The 14,430-nt window shown below is 35.8% G+C and overlaps 2 protein-coding genes across 6 annotated transcripts; both read left to right on the top strand.

Annotated features, from left to right (window-relative positions):
• The first annotated feature begins 893 nt into the window (after positions 1 to 893).
• LOC132049740 (probable protein S-acyltransferase 16) lies at positions 894 to 7,824 on the top strand. Of its 5 annotated transcripts, none has more exons than XR_009413145.1 (7): positions 894 to 1,287; positions 6,193 to 6,285; positions 6,365 to 6,466; positions 6,684 to 6,761; positions 6,839 to 6,937; positions 7,014 to 7,119; positions 7,262 to 7,324. XR_009413145.1 is itself a non-coding variant. In XM_059440661.1 (7 exons), the coding sequence occupies exons 1-6, from the start codon at positions 1,009 to 1,011 to the stop codon at positions 7,112 to 7,114; spliced, it is 702 nt and encodes a 233-aa protein (XP_059296644.1). In that variant the 5' UTR covers positions 894 to 1,008; the 3' UTR covers positions 7,115 to 7,119; positions 7,262 to 7,824. The 5 variants fall into 5 exon arrangements, 4 of the variants coding, with proteins under 4 accessions (XP_059296644.1, XP_059296642.1, XP_059296641.1 ...); XM_059440661.1 differs by having other exon boundaries at positions 6,684 to 6,741; positions 6,849 to 6,937; positions 7,034 to 7,119; positions 7,262 to 7,824; XM_059440659.1 differs by having other exon boundaries at positions 895 to 1,287; positions 7,034 to 7,119; positions 7,262 to 7,824.
• A 2,277-nt stretch (positions 7,825 to 10,101) lies between these two features.
• On the top strand, positions 10,102 to 13,276 carry LOC132049739 (protein FAR-RED-ELONGATED HYPOCOTYL 1-LIKE). The gene is made up of 3 exons (XM_059440656.1): positions 10,102 to 10,287; positions 11,879 to 12,489; positions 12,994 to 13,276. The coding sequence occupies exons 1-3, from the start codon at positions 10,247 to 10,249 to the stop codon at positions 13,065 to 13,067; spliced, it is 726 nt and encodes a 241-aa protein (XP_059296639.1). The 5' UTR covers positions 10,102 to 10,246; the 3' UTR covers positions 13,068 to 13,276.
• The last annotated feature ends 1,154 nt before the right edge of the window (positions 13,277 to 14,430 follow it).

Raw genomic sequence — 14,430 nt, 5'->3', positions numbered from 1 at the left:
ATTAACTTACATTGTAACCTAAAAAAAAGTAGCGTTGGGAATAAGTTTGAAAAAGTGATTTCTAAGTGGATTTTACTTTCTACTCATAAAATATACTTACTTTTTTTTTTTTTTTTTAATTTTGCGCGGATTGCCCTTCATTTGGGGTGGTCTTTTAATTTTTTCTTCAATTGATGGTTTTTTAAGTTTTTTCAAATCGATGGTCTTTAACTTTGTCCTTCCTTTGCAAATTCTACCTTAATGCAGTTTTGCTAAAGGCAAAAGAGGCAAAAGTTAAATACCACCGATTTGCAATTAAATTAAAGACCACCCCAACGAAATAATAAATATTTATTTACTTAGTGTAATAATTGTTTCTTCTTTTTGAATTTGATTCTAGTGTTCAATTACCATTAATAAAGAATACACCTAAAAATAGAAAATAATCTAGAAAACAATCTCAATCTTTAATGTTTATAAGTTCACGTGTCATCCATCCATAAATGCTAAGCATTTTAACACTAATGGAGCAGAGCCAAACCCCATCTACAATAACTCATCACTTTAATTAATTGCTCAAAGAAGGAAAAATGTGTGTGTTTTTTGGTGGTACAATTATATACTCCCTCTCACCCAATATATATGACACACTTTCATTTTTAATCAGTCCCAACTAATGACACATTTACTTATGTGATAACAATTTAATTTTGAAATCTATCTTTTACGCTTAACGAGATGATCTATATATATCACACAAATATTTTTTACTCTTTTTAGACCACCTGATTTAAAAAAACTCCTTTTATTTTTTAAACTTCATGCTCAGTCAAATTACCATCGTATAAATAAATTGGGTCGGGGGAGGGAGTACACTGTTTTGGAAGTTAAATATAAGTACTAGTTATTTTGGTGGGTGAAAAAGGTTGAAACTAAAGACTAACCAAAACACCGCTCCAACTTTGCCTGGATCCAACCCGTAAATTCCCATTTCCCAGCCACCACTCTCCGGCAAGTGAAAATTGGGAGATGAAAGCGACACGTGGCTGCAGATTCTCCTTCCACGTGACAGTCGTCGCTTCCGCAATTGCATACATATACTTGTCAACTGTATTTGTATTCATTGATCAGTGGTTAGGACTTTGGTCGTCTAACGGTGTGCTTAACGCCGTCTTGTTTTCCGTTATCGCTCTCTTCTGCATTTACAATTATGCACTTGCTATCTACACTGATCCGGGTCGGGTTCCTAAATCCTTTGTACCCGATGTTGAAGACCCGGAGAATACGGTTCAAGAGATCAAACGAAAGGTTTTGTTCGTTTTCCTTTTCCTATTTTACTTTAGTTTATGTATATGTGCGTTTATTCTACTTGCATTTTTGTATGTATGCCTGTATATCTTGATTCTGGTGCAGCATACAAGTCACCTCGATTAATTTCACGGGGTACTTGCCACCTCACACCAACAAGTATGAGGTAACTTTGTCCATCAAGACCCGGACAGATGGCAAGAAATCACCTAGTATTTTGTAAGGAATTCGACTAGTTTAAAATAGAGTGGAGTGGATATAGAGGATCATAAAGCTGAGCCATACTAGTTTGACGATTGACGCATAGTAATTTTTCTTAATATAGGTTGTCATACAGTGGAGGAGAAGGGAAATGTATTCGTTTTTTTTTTTTTTTTTTTTTAAATCAAGTAAAGGCGTTGCTTATAATTGGGGCATTCCGAGAAATATACTAGGAACCTCTCGCACCCTAAGCGAGAATAGGTTGTATTTTCGAGATAGATTGCGATTGATCTTTTTTCAAAGGTAGGGACAAGGTTTGCGTACATTAAGCCCTCCCCAGACCCCACTTGTGGGATTACACTGGGTATGTTGTTGCTGTTTCGATTGATCTTTTTTGTCATTTATTAGCAATTCCAAATGCTTGGATAGAACCAAGAAAATGTTGGTCGAGTAACAAGAATTTCAAAAACAAGTAAAAATTCCTTTTGTTCAAGAATATTAAGTTTATGCTTACTGTTTCCGTGTCTTTTTTGTTCTGTTTTTTTCTCATAGTATTATGTCCAATATTGGGAACGTGATCCTTTACATTATAGGATGTAAACACTAGAGTATGTGAACTAGTTAATACCACATATAATGAGCATCAAATTGTGGCTTGTGCACTTGCAGAAACAGAGATTTTGGTTTTATTTACGGGGTACACCATTTACAAAATATGGCATTAACATTTGTAGCAGATACGGGAAGTAAGTTTAACTAGGCTATTATAATGATATGACCGTCTGGAGTTTATAATACCACATATGTTCCGGAGAGTAGCATGACAATTGAGAATTCAAGCAAAACTCTGAAGATCATGAATTTACTGTTGCCTTAAAAATTTTCTGTTGGATGCTTGTGTCATACTTGATAAAGTCAATTACCGGAAATCTCCTTTCAGATACTTGCTCTTGTAATGCTTGATTATGGGCAAAGGTCAGAGATAAAACTTGTCATGATTAGAGAAGGCGAACTGGCAGACAGTTGATACTTCAATATTTGCTTATTTTATACAGTGGTTTTCGTCCCTCTGTGAGCCGGAAAAGAAGTGCTGGGGGTTATTCTTTTGTACTTCTGGATTTTGGGTGTTGGAACCCCCTTTAAATGTGCTCTGATTTTGGGCAGATTAATGTAAAACGTTTACTTCAAACATAACCAAAATGTACCAAAGTTGTGCTACATAAACTGTACAAATTACGTCTCTGAAGTGATAATATCCTTTATGGTTTTCAAAGTCATTTAATTTTAATTACACCAAAAAACAAGTTATTCTACCACTGAGCCTTAAGCTGAAGAACCTTCTTTTTCTTTCGCTCCGGTGTTACTGTGATCTACAGGAAGCTCTGTCCCAAAATTTTCTTCTTTAAAGTCTTTACCTCTTTAGGTAAGCATTTCGTAGTTCATATCAAGAAAACCCAATCCATCCGAAAAGGGAAAAAATGTTCCAAACCTCCTTTATTACTTGATCAGGCAAAAAGATGTTTTCAGTTTCACGGAGAAGTCACCCATTACCCAACACCCCCTCCTCCCTTCCCTTTTTGGAGATCATCTTGAAGTGTGGCATGTACCACCAGTGGAAGGACAATGTTAAGGTGCTTTTACTTTCTGTGGAAAGTGCTTCTTATCCCCCACCTTTTGACAACTATAATGAGTAGAGAGACTTAGAGCCCGTTTGGATTGGCTTATAAGTTGCTGAAAAAAGCTTTTTGAGTGCTTGGCTGGCCAGCTTAAAGCCATTTTGTGCTTAAAATAAGCCCAAAAAAATAATTGGGCCTATTTGGCTTAGCTTATCTAAAGCAGCTTATAAGCTGAAAACAGCTTATACCCAAAAAAAAAAAAAAAAAAAAAATTAGGCTACCCCAACTTTTTTTTTTGGGGGGCTTATAAGCTGCTTTTTTTAAGCCCATCCAAACAAGCGCTTAGCAGTGACATAACCTCTTTTCTCCCCTACTCATAAGTAGAGCCTGTAATCTGGCCGCAAAAATCATACCCTTCTATCATTAAGCGAAGTACTTGTGCCAATTCCTAGGTATTACAATTTCTCTTCATTCCAAGTATGCCCTTGTTCTGAAGGTTCTCTGCTCAATCTTCATCCCAGGAAAAAGGGGGAGGGGTCCCATTCTGCTTAATTACTAACTCTGGCAAAAGCACATCTAAATTGCTTAGAAAGATATCTTTCAACGTACCAGAATTTGATTCTTCTACAGTCACCAACTTTTTTATCTGATGTTTCTTCAAAGCCCCCGTTCGTTTCCACAAACTCAACCCCTTAGAATTTGCCACAAGTCTGACTTGCATTGACCATCTTCCACTCCATTACTCATTTCTATGATAGATCTGCACAGTCTATCCTCCTTACTGACCTTATTGATGAACCTTTATAACTACTTGCCCGGCCTGCTAATGTTGTCGATTCGCTTTATAAAAATGATACCAGAATGCCTCACTATTCCCTCCCCATCGAAAGCCATAAATTGTTTTATCTGGTTTTGGCTTTATCATGTACTAGTTTCTCTCTTAGTGCCAAACTTAAGGTTGAGAGAGTCTTCCAACATATTGAGGATTACTGAACCAGGAACGACATTTACCTGTCAATCATTTTTACTTGTAACTGATTCAACTGGCAGGCAAGTTGTGTCAAACGGATTGAGAACCATATTTTGGTGTAGGTTCTTCCTTTTAGTATATGGCTTGTATACGAGGTTTCCCCAGTTGTTAATAAATTTTTTTACCTTGCCAAAAAAGAAGATCTGTTTGCTTTATATCTCATTGAAGAAAGTATCTAACTTAGTTCTATATCTCAAAAAAAAAAAAAAAAGTAGCTAACTTAGTTTCAAAGGTAATTTATGTGACATGGTGTGTAAATTGTAAAGAATTATTGTTTCCTAAAGATACACCAATTATTTTGAGATGGTCGAAAGCTAAAATTTGTTGTTATTGCTGTTTCCTATTTTCTTTTTGCCTTTAATTATATGTCAGTAGAAGCACCAAGGATATGCCCACCAAAATTCCCTATATATAGTGTGGGAGGGGTGTTTTTTTTTTTTTTTTTTTTTTTTTTTCTCTTTAATACAAAAATCTACTATTGACAAATGATGACTGTTCATCTCCCACATTCGCTTTTCAATACCTCTAAAGGCCCTACTACTTCTCTATTAAGCATAAAGGTTGCAGTCCTTAGGACTTTCTTTTTTTATATCTCTTGAAGCTGCTAAGTTTTCTCGCTCTCCAACAGCATTTAAACATAAGGAGAGTAGAGAGTAGTCCCAGTTTAAGCCTGAACAATAATCTGATACATATGATTTTGCACATAATTCAAGATGCACTTGACAATTTTAGTATATAATTGAAAATCATCTTTGACAGCACGATGTTAGAAAAGTGATTAATTGATGCACTAATAGATTATAGTTTCTCATTAATAGTCTTCCATTTGGACTGAAGCTTTCAGAACCTCATCTTTCCTACTACCTTCCTCCACTAACATCTGGTAAACGAAATTTTTAACATCCCTTGTCAATAATATTATTGGAAGAGACTTTAATCATTTTTGTATGTTCGAAGTTCATTGCTAATTAAATATTATATTAGATAATACTGATTCTGCCAGTCTAGAACTTTCATGTTCAGAAGATGAAAGTCGCGGAAATGCGAATCTTTGCGATGGATGTGTGGGCACACTAGGAGGGATAGAATTAGGAATGAAGATATCCGGGACAAGGTGGGAGTGGCATCGGTGGAGGACAAGATGCGGGAAGCGCGGCTGAGATAGTTTGGGCATGTGAAGAGGAGAGGCACAGAGGCTCCAGTGCGGAGGTGTGAGAGGTTGGCTATGGACGGTTTCAGGAGAAGTAGAGGGAGGCCAAAGAAGTATTGGGGAGAGGTGATTAGACAGGATATGACACAGTTTCAGCTTACCAAGGATATGACCTTAGATAGGAGGTTGTGGAGGACTCAGAATAGGATAGAAGGCAAGGTTGCTTATCCTTTCACCATAGTAGTTGTAGTTTTGCTCATTCGTTTATTGCCATTTGATTTCTGCTTATATTTGTTGGGCCTTTGTACTTTGATTATCTTATTTATCTATGGTAGTTAATGCTCCTTTCTACCACGACTTTCTCGCTTTTGTTATTCCTCGTTATCATATTGTTTTTGATATGCTTGGTCCTATCTGACTTTTTGTCTTGTTTTCCTCTCTTGAGCTGAGGGTCTTTCGGAAATAGCCGTCCTACTTTTCAAGGTGGGGGTTAGGTCTGCGTACACTCTACCCTCCCCAGACCCCACATGGTGGGATTCTACTGGGCTTGTTGTTGTTGTATAATTCTGATTCTGCTTGAATTTTTTCTTTGCAATAAGCTCCTCATCAAAAGGCTCTGAAGTAAAAAAAAAAAAAAAAAAAAAAAAAAGGCAGCCCAGTGCACTAAGCTCCTGCTATGCGCGGGTTCCGGGGAAGGGCTGGACCACAAGGGTCTATTGTACGCAGCCTTACCTTGCATTTCTGCAAGAGGCTGTTTCCACGGCTCGAACCCGTGACCTCCTAATCACATGGCAGCAACTTTACCAGTTACACCAAGGCTCCCCTTCATCAAAAGGCTCTGAAGTAATATTGCAAAATTGAATTTGAAGTTGTTGGAAGTGATTTCTTTTTGTTGAATTATTTTGCAGGGTGGGGATTTGAGGTACTGCCAGAAGTGTTCCCTTTATAAGCCTCCACGTGCCCATCATTGCCGTGTATGTAATAGATGTGTTCTGCGAATGGTATGCCTGTATGTTTTCTTCTATGTTATTTCTTGATATCCTGGATAATGTACTAAATGTTTTGCCTCTTGAATGTAAGGATCATCATTGCGTGTGGATGAATAATTGTGTGGGCCATGCAAACTACAAGATCTTCTTCATCTTCGTTTTATATGCTGTTATTGCCTGCATATATTCCCTGGTAAGAAGTTTAACATTTTGACGCCTTTCGGAGACTGTATATGATCTTGGTATGCTATGAGTGTAATCTATTTTTTCCTGAATGTATCCTTTCTTCCTTTTTACTTATATTCTGACTTGGTGCTTGTGATGAAATTTGGTTAATCAATATATAAAAGATTTAGACATCTTTGCCTTGCTCGCACCCCTTCTAACACTTTCTAATTTTGTTTCTTCAGGTTCTGCTTGTTGGTAGCATAACTATTGATGCTCCAAAGGACGACCAGCAAAGTGAAGGTTCTTACAGAACTGTATATGTAATTTCTCATGAACTAGTTTTGTTCTTAGTACTGTTTCGTTCATCCATTTGCTCAGACGTTATTCCTATAAGCAGATTATTTCAGGGCTTCTACTGGTCCCACTAAGCTTGGCGCTTTGTGTTTTTCTGGGTTGGCATGTGCACCTGATATTGCAAAACAAGACAACCATTGAGGTCTGTCAACCTCAATATGCAACTTTATTCAATTCTTTTAAGTGGTGGGTTAAGTTTTGAAGTTATAACTGATTAGTGCCTAATAGTACCAAGAAGGTGTTAGAGCTATGTGGCTGGCTGAAAAGGGAGGTCATGTATATTCACATCCGTATGATCTTGGTGCATATGAGAATCTGATATCAGTAAGAGATTACTCCTCTTTATCCGTAATTTCTTTTTCATGCTAGCGCCGTTCTTATTTTTAATTAATAGAAAGACAGCATCGCCTTGATTTCCCGACTTCTTTAGATTAATCACGGGAACTGGTTTTCCCTGGGAATGCAGGTTCTAGGCCCAAATGTATTTTGCTGGGGGTGCCCCACAACAAGACATATAGGTTCTGGCCTTCGCTATCGGACACCATTTTGACGGCTCCTCGACCTCAAGATGAACATGATACTGAAACATCCTGTGACAAGATTCAAGGTTTTAGTTGCCAAAGAAGCAGAGGAAGTCAGACTCTGCCTTAGGAATAGCAAAGACTAACAACATGGTCTGCTCGCTGTCTGCCAAGATTAACAATATGGAGGCGATTTTCAACCTTTGTTTAGAGACTTCCTGTCCTCCATCTGCCAAGACACGACGCAAAGGTAATGAGAGATATTGAAGCGGCTGTCAATAGAAGAGATGATAGTTCCCATTGTTCATAGTTGGGTTATAAAGCTTGCATACACCATGTAAAAAAGAAATCTGCTTAAGTTACAGTAAATCATTCGCATGTAGCTCAAACAGCTATAACCATGTGCCAAATTCTGTCTTATCCCGCATAATTGGTAATGTAGACAAGCTTTTGGTGGACCCCTTTTCTTGAATTTAATCATAGCAACTTTGGTAAACGGTAAATCAAAGTTTTTTTCTTGGCAGGACTTGTTTGGGGGTGGAAGTTCTTTAAAACTTTTCTTAATCATCTATTATTCGAATTAATATCTCGACCATTTCGGATTCATGCCGGGTCGGAACTTGGGGATAAATCGCTAACTGCTGAAAGGTTTTTGGTCCCTACAGTTCGAACTTGAGAAATGTAATTAAGAGTGGAGAGTTTTTAATAATCATATACCATCCTTCAGTGATATGTTTAAATTATCTATTCTCTCTGTTTGTTGCCTAACCTGCGTGCAAACCATTGTTGAGCAGAATCATATGCATATGCTTACGAAGCTGAAGCCAAGAAAGTTGATAATTGGTTACTCACATATTATGAAAATTGCGCCAAACTCGGGGGAACCCTAATGGTGAATATGCTACTTATTATTGCCAAAAGGTGTGTTGGGATTGTTAGTGGTTCAAGTTCAAATCTTTAGATTAAAGAAGTCTTTGACGAAACCCTTTAATCTTAAATTAAAAAATTTCTACGCGAATTTAAGTTAGTCAGATTGAAATTATTAACACTCGTTCATCCTTAATTAAAGGTTTTGAATTCAAATCTAAAAATTAAAATCGTTTTGAATAAGAAATCTTTCTCTTTAACTTCTAGAGGTCTTGTGCAAATCCAAATTAATTGATCTCCGAAAATACGTAACCAAACGTCAAGTGAAAATTAAAAATGTCAACGTTACCATTCTAAAAAAAAAGTGAAAAATAAAAATGCACATTAGATAATGACAAAGGATAAGGGAGCCATCTGGCAGAATCCCTCGTGGAGTCCATGCTCCTTGCCTAGTCAGCTGTCAAGCAAATTGCCGACACCCACTATTTCACTGTGCGGACACGCGCGCATCTTTTGGCCTTTTTCTATTCTCCATTTTTTTATCCGGAAGAATGCGACAAAAGTATACAATCAAAATGAGCAAGGAGGCAGTAAATATTTTAAATTGTTAATCTATCTACATATAATTGACCTTTGAGGATATGTGAATTTTTTTCTTCTAAAATTTGAATTAAAAGTATCTAATATATATAATTTATATTCAGTGTAATCTCACAAGTAGGGTTTGAAAAAAAATATTTAATATGAACACTTTATTATGTGCTCGATTGGAACAAACCGTTCGAATGCCTAAATAAAATTTACTGATAAGTTTAAGGTGTTGTACTCAACCTTAAAATAAAATTAACATTTGTTACGTTTGAGTGTGAATTAATGTTTCCATGCATTTAAAGATTGTAAGATTTTATTTTTACCAAAACACCATCCATCTAAACAGGGGCGGACCCATATTGACCCGAGGGGGGTTAAAAGATATATATATATATATATATATATATATATATATATATATATATATATATATATATAGTGTATAAATATATAGAAAGAAAATGGCACCCCTTAACATTGAGATTTGCTCGGAGAGTTGGTTCGATGCGTGGTTTTTTGTCTGAAGTTGCAAGTTCAAACCTCAATCTTAGCGTATTTTTGACAAATATGACTTATGTGACTAAAATTGAAGTTATGTTGTATCTAAACCACGATCCTAAAATAGAACTTAACCAATGGGTTAAGGCTATCTTCTGCAAATGTGATATTAGTATTTTTATTATAGCTTTTATAAATATTGATACCGCTTACAAAAAATCTCATATACGCTGCTGCATCTGGAGAAAAGAAAGTGAGAATAAGCACATCACCCAATCAAATTTTCTTCACATGTTTTTACTACAATAAAACCTCTTTTAGATGGAAAAGAAATGAGGGTAGAAAGTACTGATGAGATGCACGTGCCTCAAACTCGAGTGGTGTTATTATACCATTAATTTGGTACCAGAAAGATAACTGTACTGCGGCGCCATCCAGATAAACCATAACACATTGCAGTAATTGAAAAAGAATTATAGAGATGTTTATATACGGATATACTATATAATTTATATACATAAAATAATGTAAAATTCACACATAAATCACGTATATTTAAATGATAATTTAACTGTTTTAATTTATTTGTCTTAATTTAACTATTTTAATTTATTTGTCTTACTTTTTATCTTTATTTAATTTAAATTATCCACATGACATGTTTAACATACGTATATCTTTAATTTAATACCACAAATTTAAAAAAAAAAGTTACTAAATTTCGTGTTAAGTCAAAATCCGATAAATAAATTGAATGGAAAGGAGCATATAACGTTTAAGTTCATGCATTACATAATTTAATGCAGGTATAGTGGATAATAATTATTGTCCTACTTTATCATATTATAGTCGTCGGTAGTGTCAACTTCACCCCATCTAACTTTCTCCATTCCTTGAGAGGTTCATAATAATCTCTACATGTAATATTCCTTTATTTTTCTCGTCTCGTCTCGTCTTGTTTCAACCTGCAAAATATGGAGGACCAAGATATGCATATCTGTACTGACATCAACAGGTTTAGTTCACTGCTATACTTTGGTTTTAGTAAAGTTTGTTTCATTTTGTTTAATCAAGGTAGTTTTAGTAAAGTTTGTTTCATTTTGTTTAATCAAGGTAGTTTAACTAGTAGCTGTACAACTTTTTCTTGATAGATCTCCTTTTTTTTTTTTTTTAATCATTTCTTTGGAGCTTGTTGCAGTTGTTTTCTTTTTTTAAACAAGTACTATAAAAGGTAGTAAGGTTAGCTGGAAAAGAATGGATCATCAATCTTAACTACTACTACTACTAAATATTTGTTTTTTATCTTTTTGTTGGTTGGATCTGCATTTTACCTTCTGACTTTCGCCTTAGTTATCAGTTATCAGTTATTAGAAGCATTTGGAAAACCCTTATATTCAGTGCACAACAATAGGAGTGATTTTCATGCTAAGTATTTAGAACTGGGTATGTCCTGTTTGTGAATTGGAGGAATTCAGTTCCACTGTATCACCTAGCTAGCTTGTATTGTCAAATGTTATAGTGATATACTTCGGTAAGTTATGTTGTTTGATCCAGGTATCCTCTTCTTCTTCTTCTTCTTCTTCTTTTTTTTTTTTTTTTTTTTTAGTTTTAACCATCCGCGTCCATACAAAGGTAGGGGTAAGGCTGCGTACACATCAACCTCCCTAGACCCCACTTGTGTGATTACAATGGGTATGTTGTTGTTGTTGGATCTGACATCCATAGTCCATTTGCCCGACTAGTACAAATTTGCGCTGTGTATGGATCATTTAAGGGAGAAGCGCTCCCAACTAGGAATTTATCCATTCCTAGGTGCTTGAATGCGAGACCTCTATTAATGGGGGAGGGAGTTTGGTTCCAGGTTATCAGTACTTTATGAAGCATTCCATGGTATTACTTCAGTGTCAGATGTGCATCTCATAAGGAGAAGAAAGGAGAGCAACTATTAGCAAGAGACTTCTTGATCAAAAAACTATTAGCAAGAGACTTACCAAGATAACTCAATTCCACTGATGAAATAAATGCTTTTTAAGTGTGACTGAGACAAAATTACAATCTGCTAGAATCAGCTAAGCATGCTTTCGCATCTTTAGTGCCTCAAATACCGAATACACTAGGATAATAGAGACTGAAGCAAACTTGTACCAATAAGGAAAAAGAAAAAGTGAGAAACAAAAGTTCATAAAAATATCATGACCTTCCTTCTCTTCCAGTCTTAATGTGAGAAACAAAGTCTACCAACATTAGCCTGGATGTTTCCTTTTTGAACTCTTTGAGTTCGAATAGAGTATATTCAATGATACAGAGAAGAACAAGAAAGTGCAGTTATTGACATTGCGATAGGACTGTGTATAATCTCTCCCGAAACTTTGTTTCAGCCTGTGTCGATAAACTTCCACTTAGTTTGTTAGTAGAATTCCCCTTTTCCTCATCAATTGCTTGAAGATAACTATTATGATATGATTGGTAGTTGCTGATGTAAATTTTCTACCTAATTTTAGAACAAGTGGTTAGCATATGCTTCAGTGTTATAAAAGAGGAACTAAACAAGTGGTTAGCATATGCTTCAGTGTCACACTCTCATACTGGATTATTTCTTGTACCAGTGATGATATGAGCAAGGTACTGCCTACCAGCCTTGCTTACTTTAACAAGAAAAGAAAGTTTCAAGCTGAACAATTGGGAATGCCTCTACCGAAGCATATGTGCTCATATCAGAGCTATGCTGAATGCAGTTCTTCACCTACTGGCACAGAGGCTAAAGAGTCTTTGGCATGCATGATTATAGTAGAAAATGATGCAAGGGGCCAAGATGATGATTCGGAACTAGAATCTGAGAATGGAAGCAATAGCTTTTCTGGAGATACTGACTCTGTCACGTCAAAAATTGATCCTGCTTGTCTGAAATCATGTTCGTCCGATCAGGCTTCAACTTCATCTTTTAATTTGGGCGGCAACTGGTCCAGAAAGGCCCTTTATTCTTTGGAGAGCAGATCAGTAACAAAATTAACGCCTAATAGGCCGGAGCAACCACCATCAATGGATTATGAGGAGCACTTGCTGGAATTTGGAAATCATGAGGATTGCACTAGCGCAGAATGCAGGAAACATGAGGGCGTTGAGCTGTCAACAGAAAAGGAAATTGAAAATTTGCTATACTCCAATGTGAATCCAAACAATTATGTTCTTTCATCTGGAAGATGGACTGTTAACCAAGGTATAACTTAGTTTCCACTTTCCTTTTCCACTTCTTTCTCATGATTGTTGTGAGGCAGATAAGAGGTTCTTAAATATTTGGTCTTTGAACTGTCCATGTTCTAGTTATCTCATCATTTTCACCTTTCATAGTCGCCGATCACATGTCAGGGGAGGAGCTACCATGCTGCTTACAGATTCGACATGTATAAATAATGACATAAGGAGGCGGGGATAAATGCCTCTATGAGGGATTATTTGTCTTCCTAGTCTTCGACACAAGAAAGGGGTGTAGGAAAAATATTTTTTCTTGTGTCGGAACTAAAAAGTTATCCAGAACTCAGTAAGTTGCCTTTTCTATATTCCAAAATCCATAAACTCAAAGTCCTAGTTCCGCCTCTGAAAACTGTGTGCCCAGTTGCATGCCTCTAGTCTGTCTACGTTTGTTTGCATAGACAACGTGCTTATTTGTCTTAGAAATGAGGTAAGGTTTACTTAGATGATACATATTTATCTTTTGATGCAGATTCGCAACCAAGTCCCAACAATCTAACCATTGACAAAGAGTTTGAGCAGTACTTTTCCATGCTGATGCTGTAACAGAAACCATCCAGTTCGAACGGCTGGTAACTGTGGTTAATAATTGGTTTCAATGGCTTTTTTATATGGTTATTATTGCTATATTGTATGTAGCCCTTATAGCACCAGAAACAAATATGAGAATTTGGTATTTAAGTACTTGAACGATCATTGTACATATGTTTTTGAACCAATTTCTTCCTCGGAAATATGACTAATTTTCTTGCAGAGTAGTGCTTCCACAGCTCGAAAACTGTTCTACTTTCTGTTGAATTGCTTTTGATCCTCCACGGATGTCGTACTTTTGTGTATGCACTCTCAATTATTAACATTTTCGACTCCTTTGTTTCTTCTTTACCATATCTACTCGCAGTTTTCTGAATTTCATGGAATTTGTTACTATATGTGGAATATGGTTGTTGATGAAACGGGACGCTATGATATGAAGGATACGAAATGTACAAATAAAAGAGTCATGAGTAGCTAAATTTTTTGGATGAATAGAATTTGAATTATTGAAGAACACTATATAAATGGAAGCCTTTGATAAATCAGCTTTTAGGTCAACATTTTTGAAAGGATTTGAAGGTGGTAGTGACACCTTTTGATTTGTTGATGGCCCATATAAAACGATCTAACTGTCCTTAACAATTTAGCGCGCGTGTGTGTTTGTACATTAAGATAGCACTGCATAAACCAAGTTCTTGGTTTATATTTTACACTTTCTCATGATGGTGTTTTTCCAAAATGTTATTCAACGTCTTGAACGAGCCATCCGTTATATATATTTGTCAAATATACGAACAAAAAAAATATATATATATATATACACACACTATGATGTATCAAAAATAATTGCTACCCTGATCAGATGGATTAGTTGGCTACTGAGGTCTGTGTTGTTTTTGTTTGGTTTATGCTTAATGGCTGTGGGGATGAATGTCTATCAGCCATCTTTCTATTTTTCTTGTGCTGTACAAAGTTCACTTTTGGTAATGAAATTACTTTATTTACCGATATATATATATACTAGTTATGTGAGGCGTCTTGGCTTATTCAAGATATAAAAGAGTATATTTTAACTAAAAAATATAATTTGTGTTAAGATGTCGTACAACAACAACAACAATCATATACCCATTGTAGTCGCAAGTGGGTAGTTATATAAAAGCAAAATTTTCATTCCACTCCTTTAATATTTTAACTTCCATTTTGATGAAATTATAACTTATGTATCCTAATTTTCTGAAGTTATTTAGTTCTAAATAAATAACCTATACATAGTTAATGAACTTTTAAGACAAATACATAATTTAACTTACATTGCGAGATGGAGTCGCTCCTCTTAATTAGGGATTAGGGGTTCGAACATGGATATGGAAAA

The sequence above is a fragment of the Lycium ferocissimum genome, chromosome 3, assembly GCF_029784015.1.
Source record: "Lycium ferocissimum isolate CSIRO_LF1 chromosome 3, AGI_CSIRO_Lferr_CH_V1, whole genome shotgun sequence".
NCBI classification, from domain to species: domain Eukaryota; kingdom Viridiplantae; phylum Streptophyta; class Magnoliopsida; order Solanales; family Solanaceae; genus Lycium; species Lycium ferocissimum.
Note: the sequence above shows the minus strand (reverse complement) of the source record. Positions and strands in the feature narration are given on the sequence as shown.

Bases quoted from the DNA above. Each gene is read 5' to 3' on its own strand.
- LOC132049740 (XM_059440657.1), top strand. From the start codon at position 1,009: ATGAAAGCGACACGTGGCTGCAGATTCTCCTTCCACGTGACAGTCGTC. The intron at 6,467-6,683 runs GTAAGAAGTTTA...TTGTTTCTTCAG, and splicing joins TTGCCTGCATATATTCCCTG to GTTCTGCTTGTTGGTAGCAT. The intron at 6,762-6,838 runs GTAATTTCTCAT...TCCTATAAGCAG, and splicing joins GTTCTTACAGAACTGTATAT to ATTATTTCAGGGCTTCTACT.
- LOC132049739 (XM_059440656.1), top strand. From the start codon at position 10,247: ATGGAGGACCAAGATATGCATATCTGTACTGACATCAACAG. The intron at 10,288-11,878 runs GTTTAGTTCACT...TTCTTGTACCAG, and splicing joins ATCTGTACTGACATCAACAG to TGATGATATGAGCAAGGTAC. The intron at 12,490-12,993 runs GTATAACTTAGT...CTTTTGATGCAG, and splicing joins AAGATGGACTGTTAACCAAG to ATTCGCAACCAAGTCCCAAC.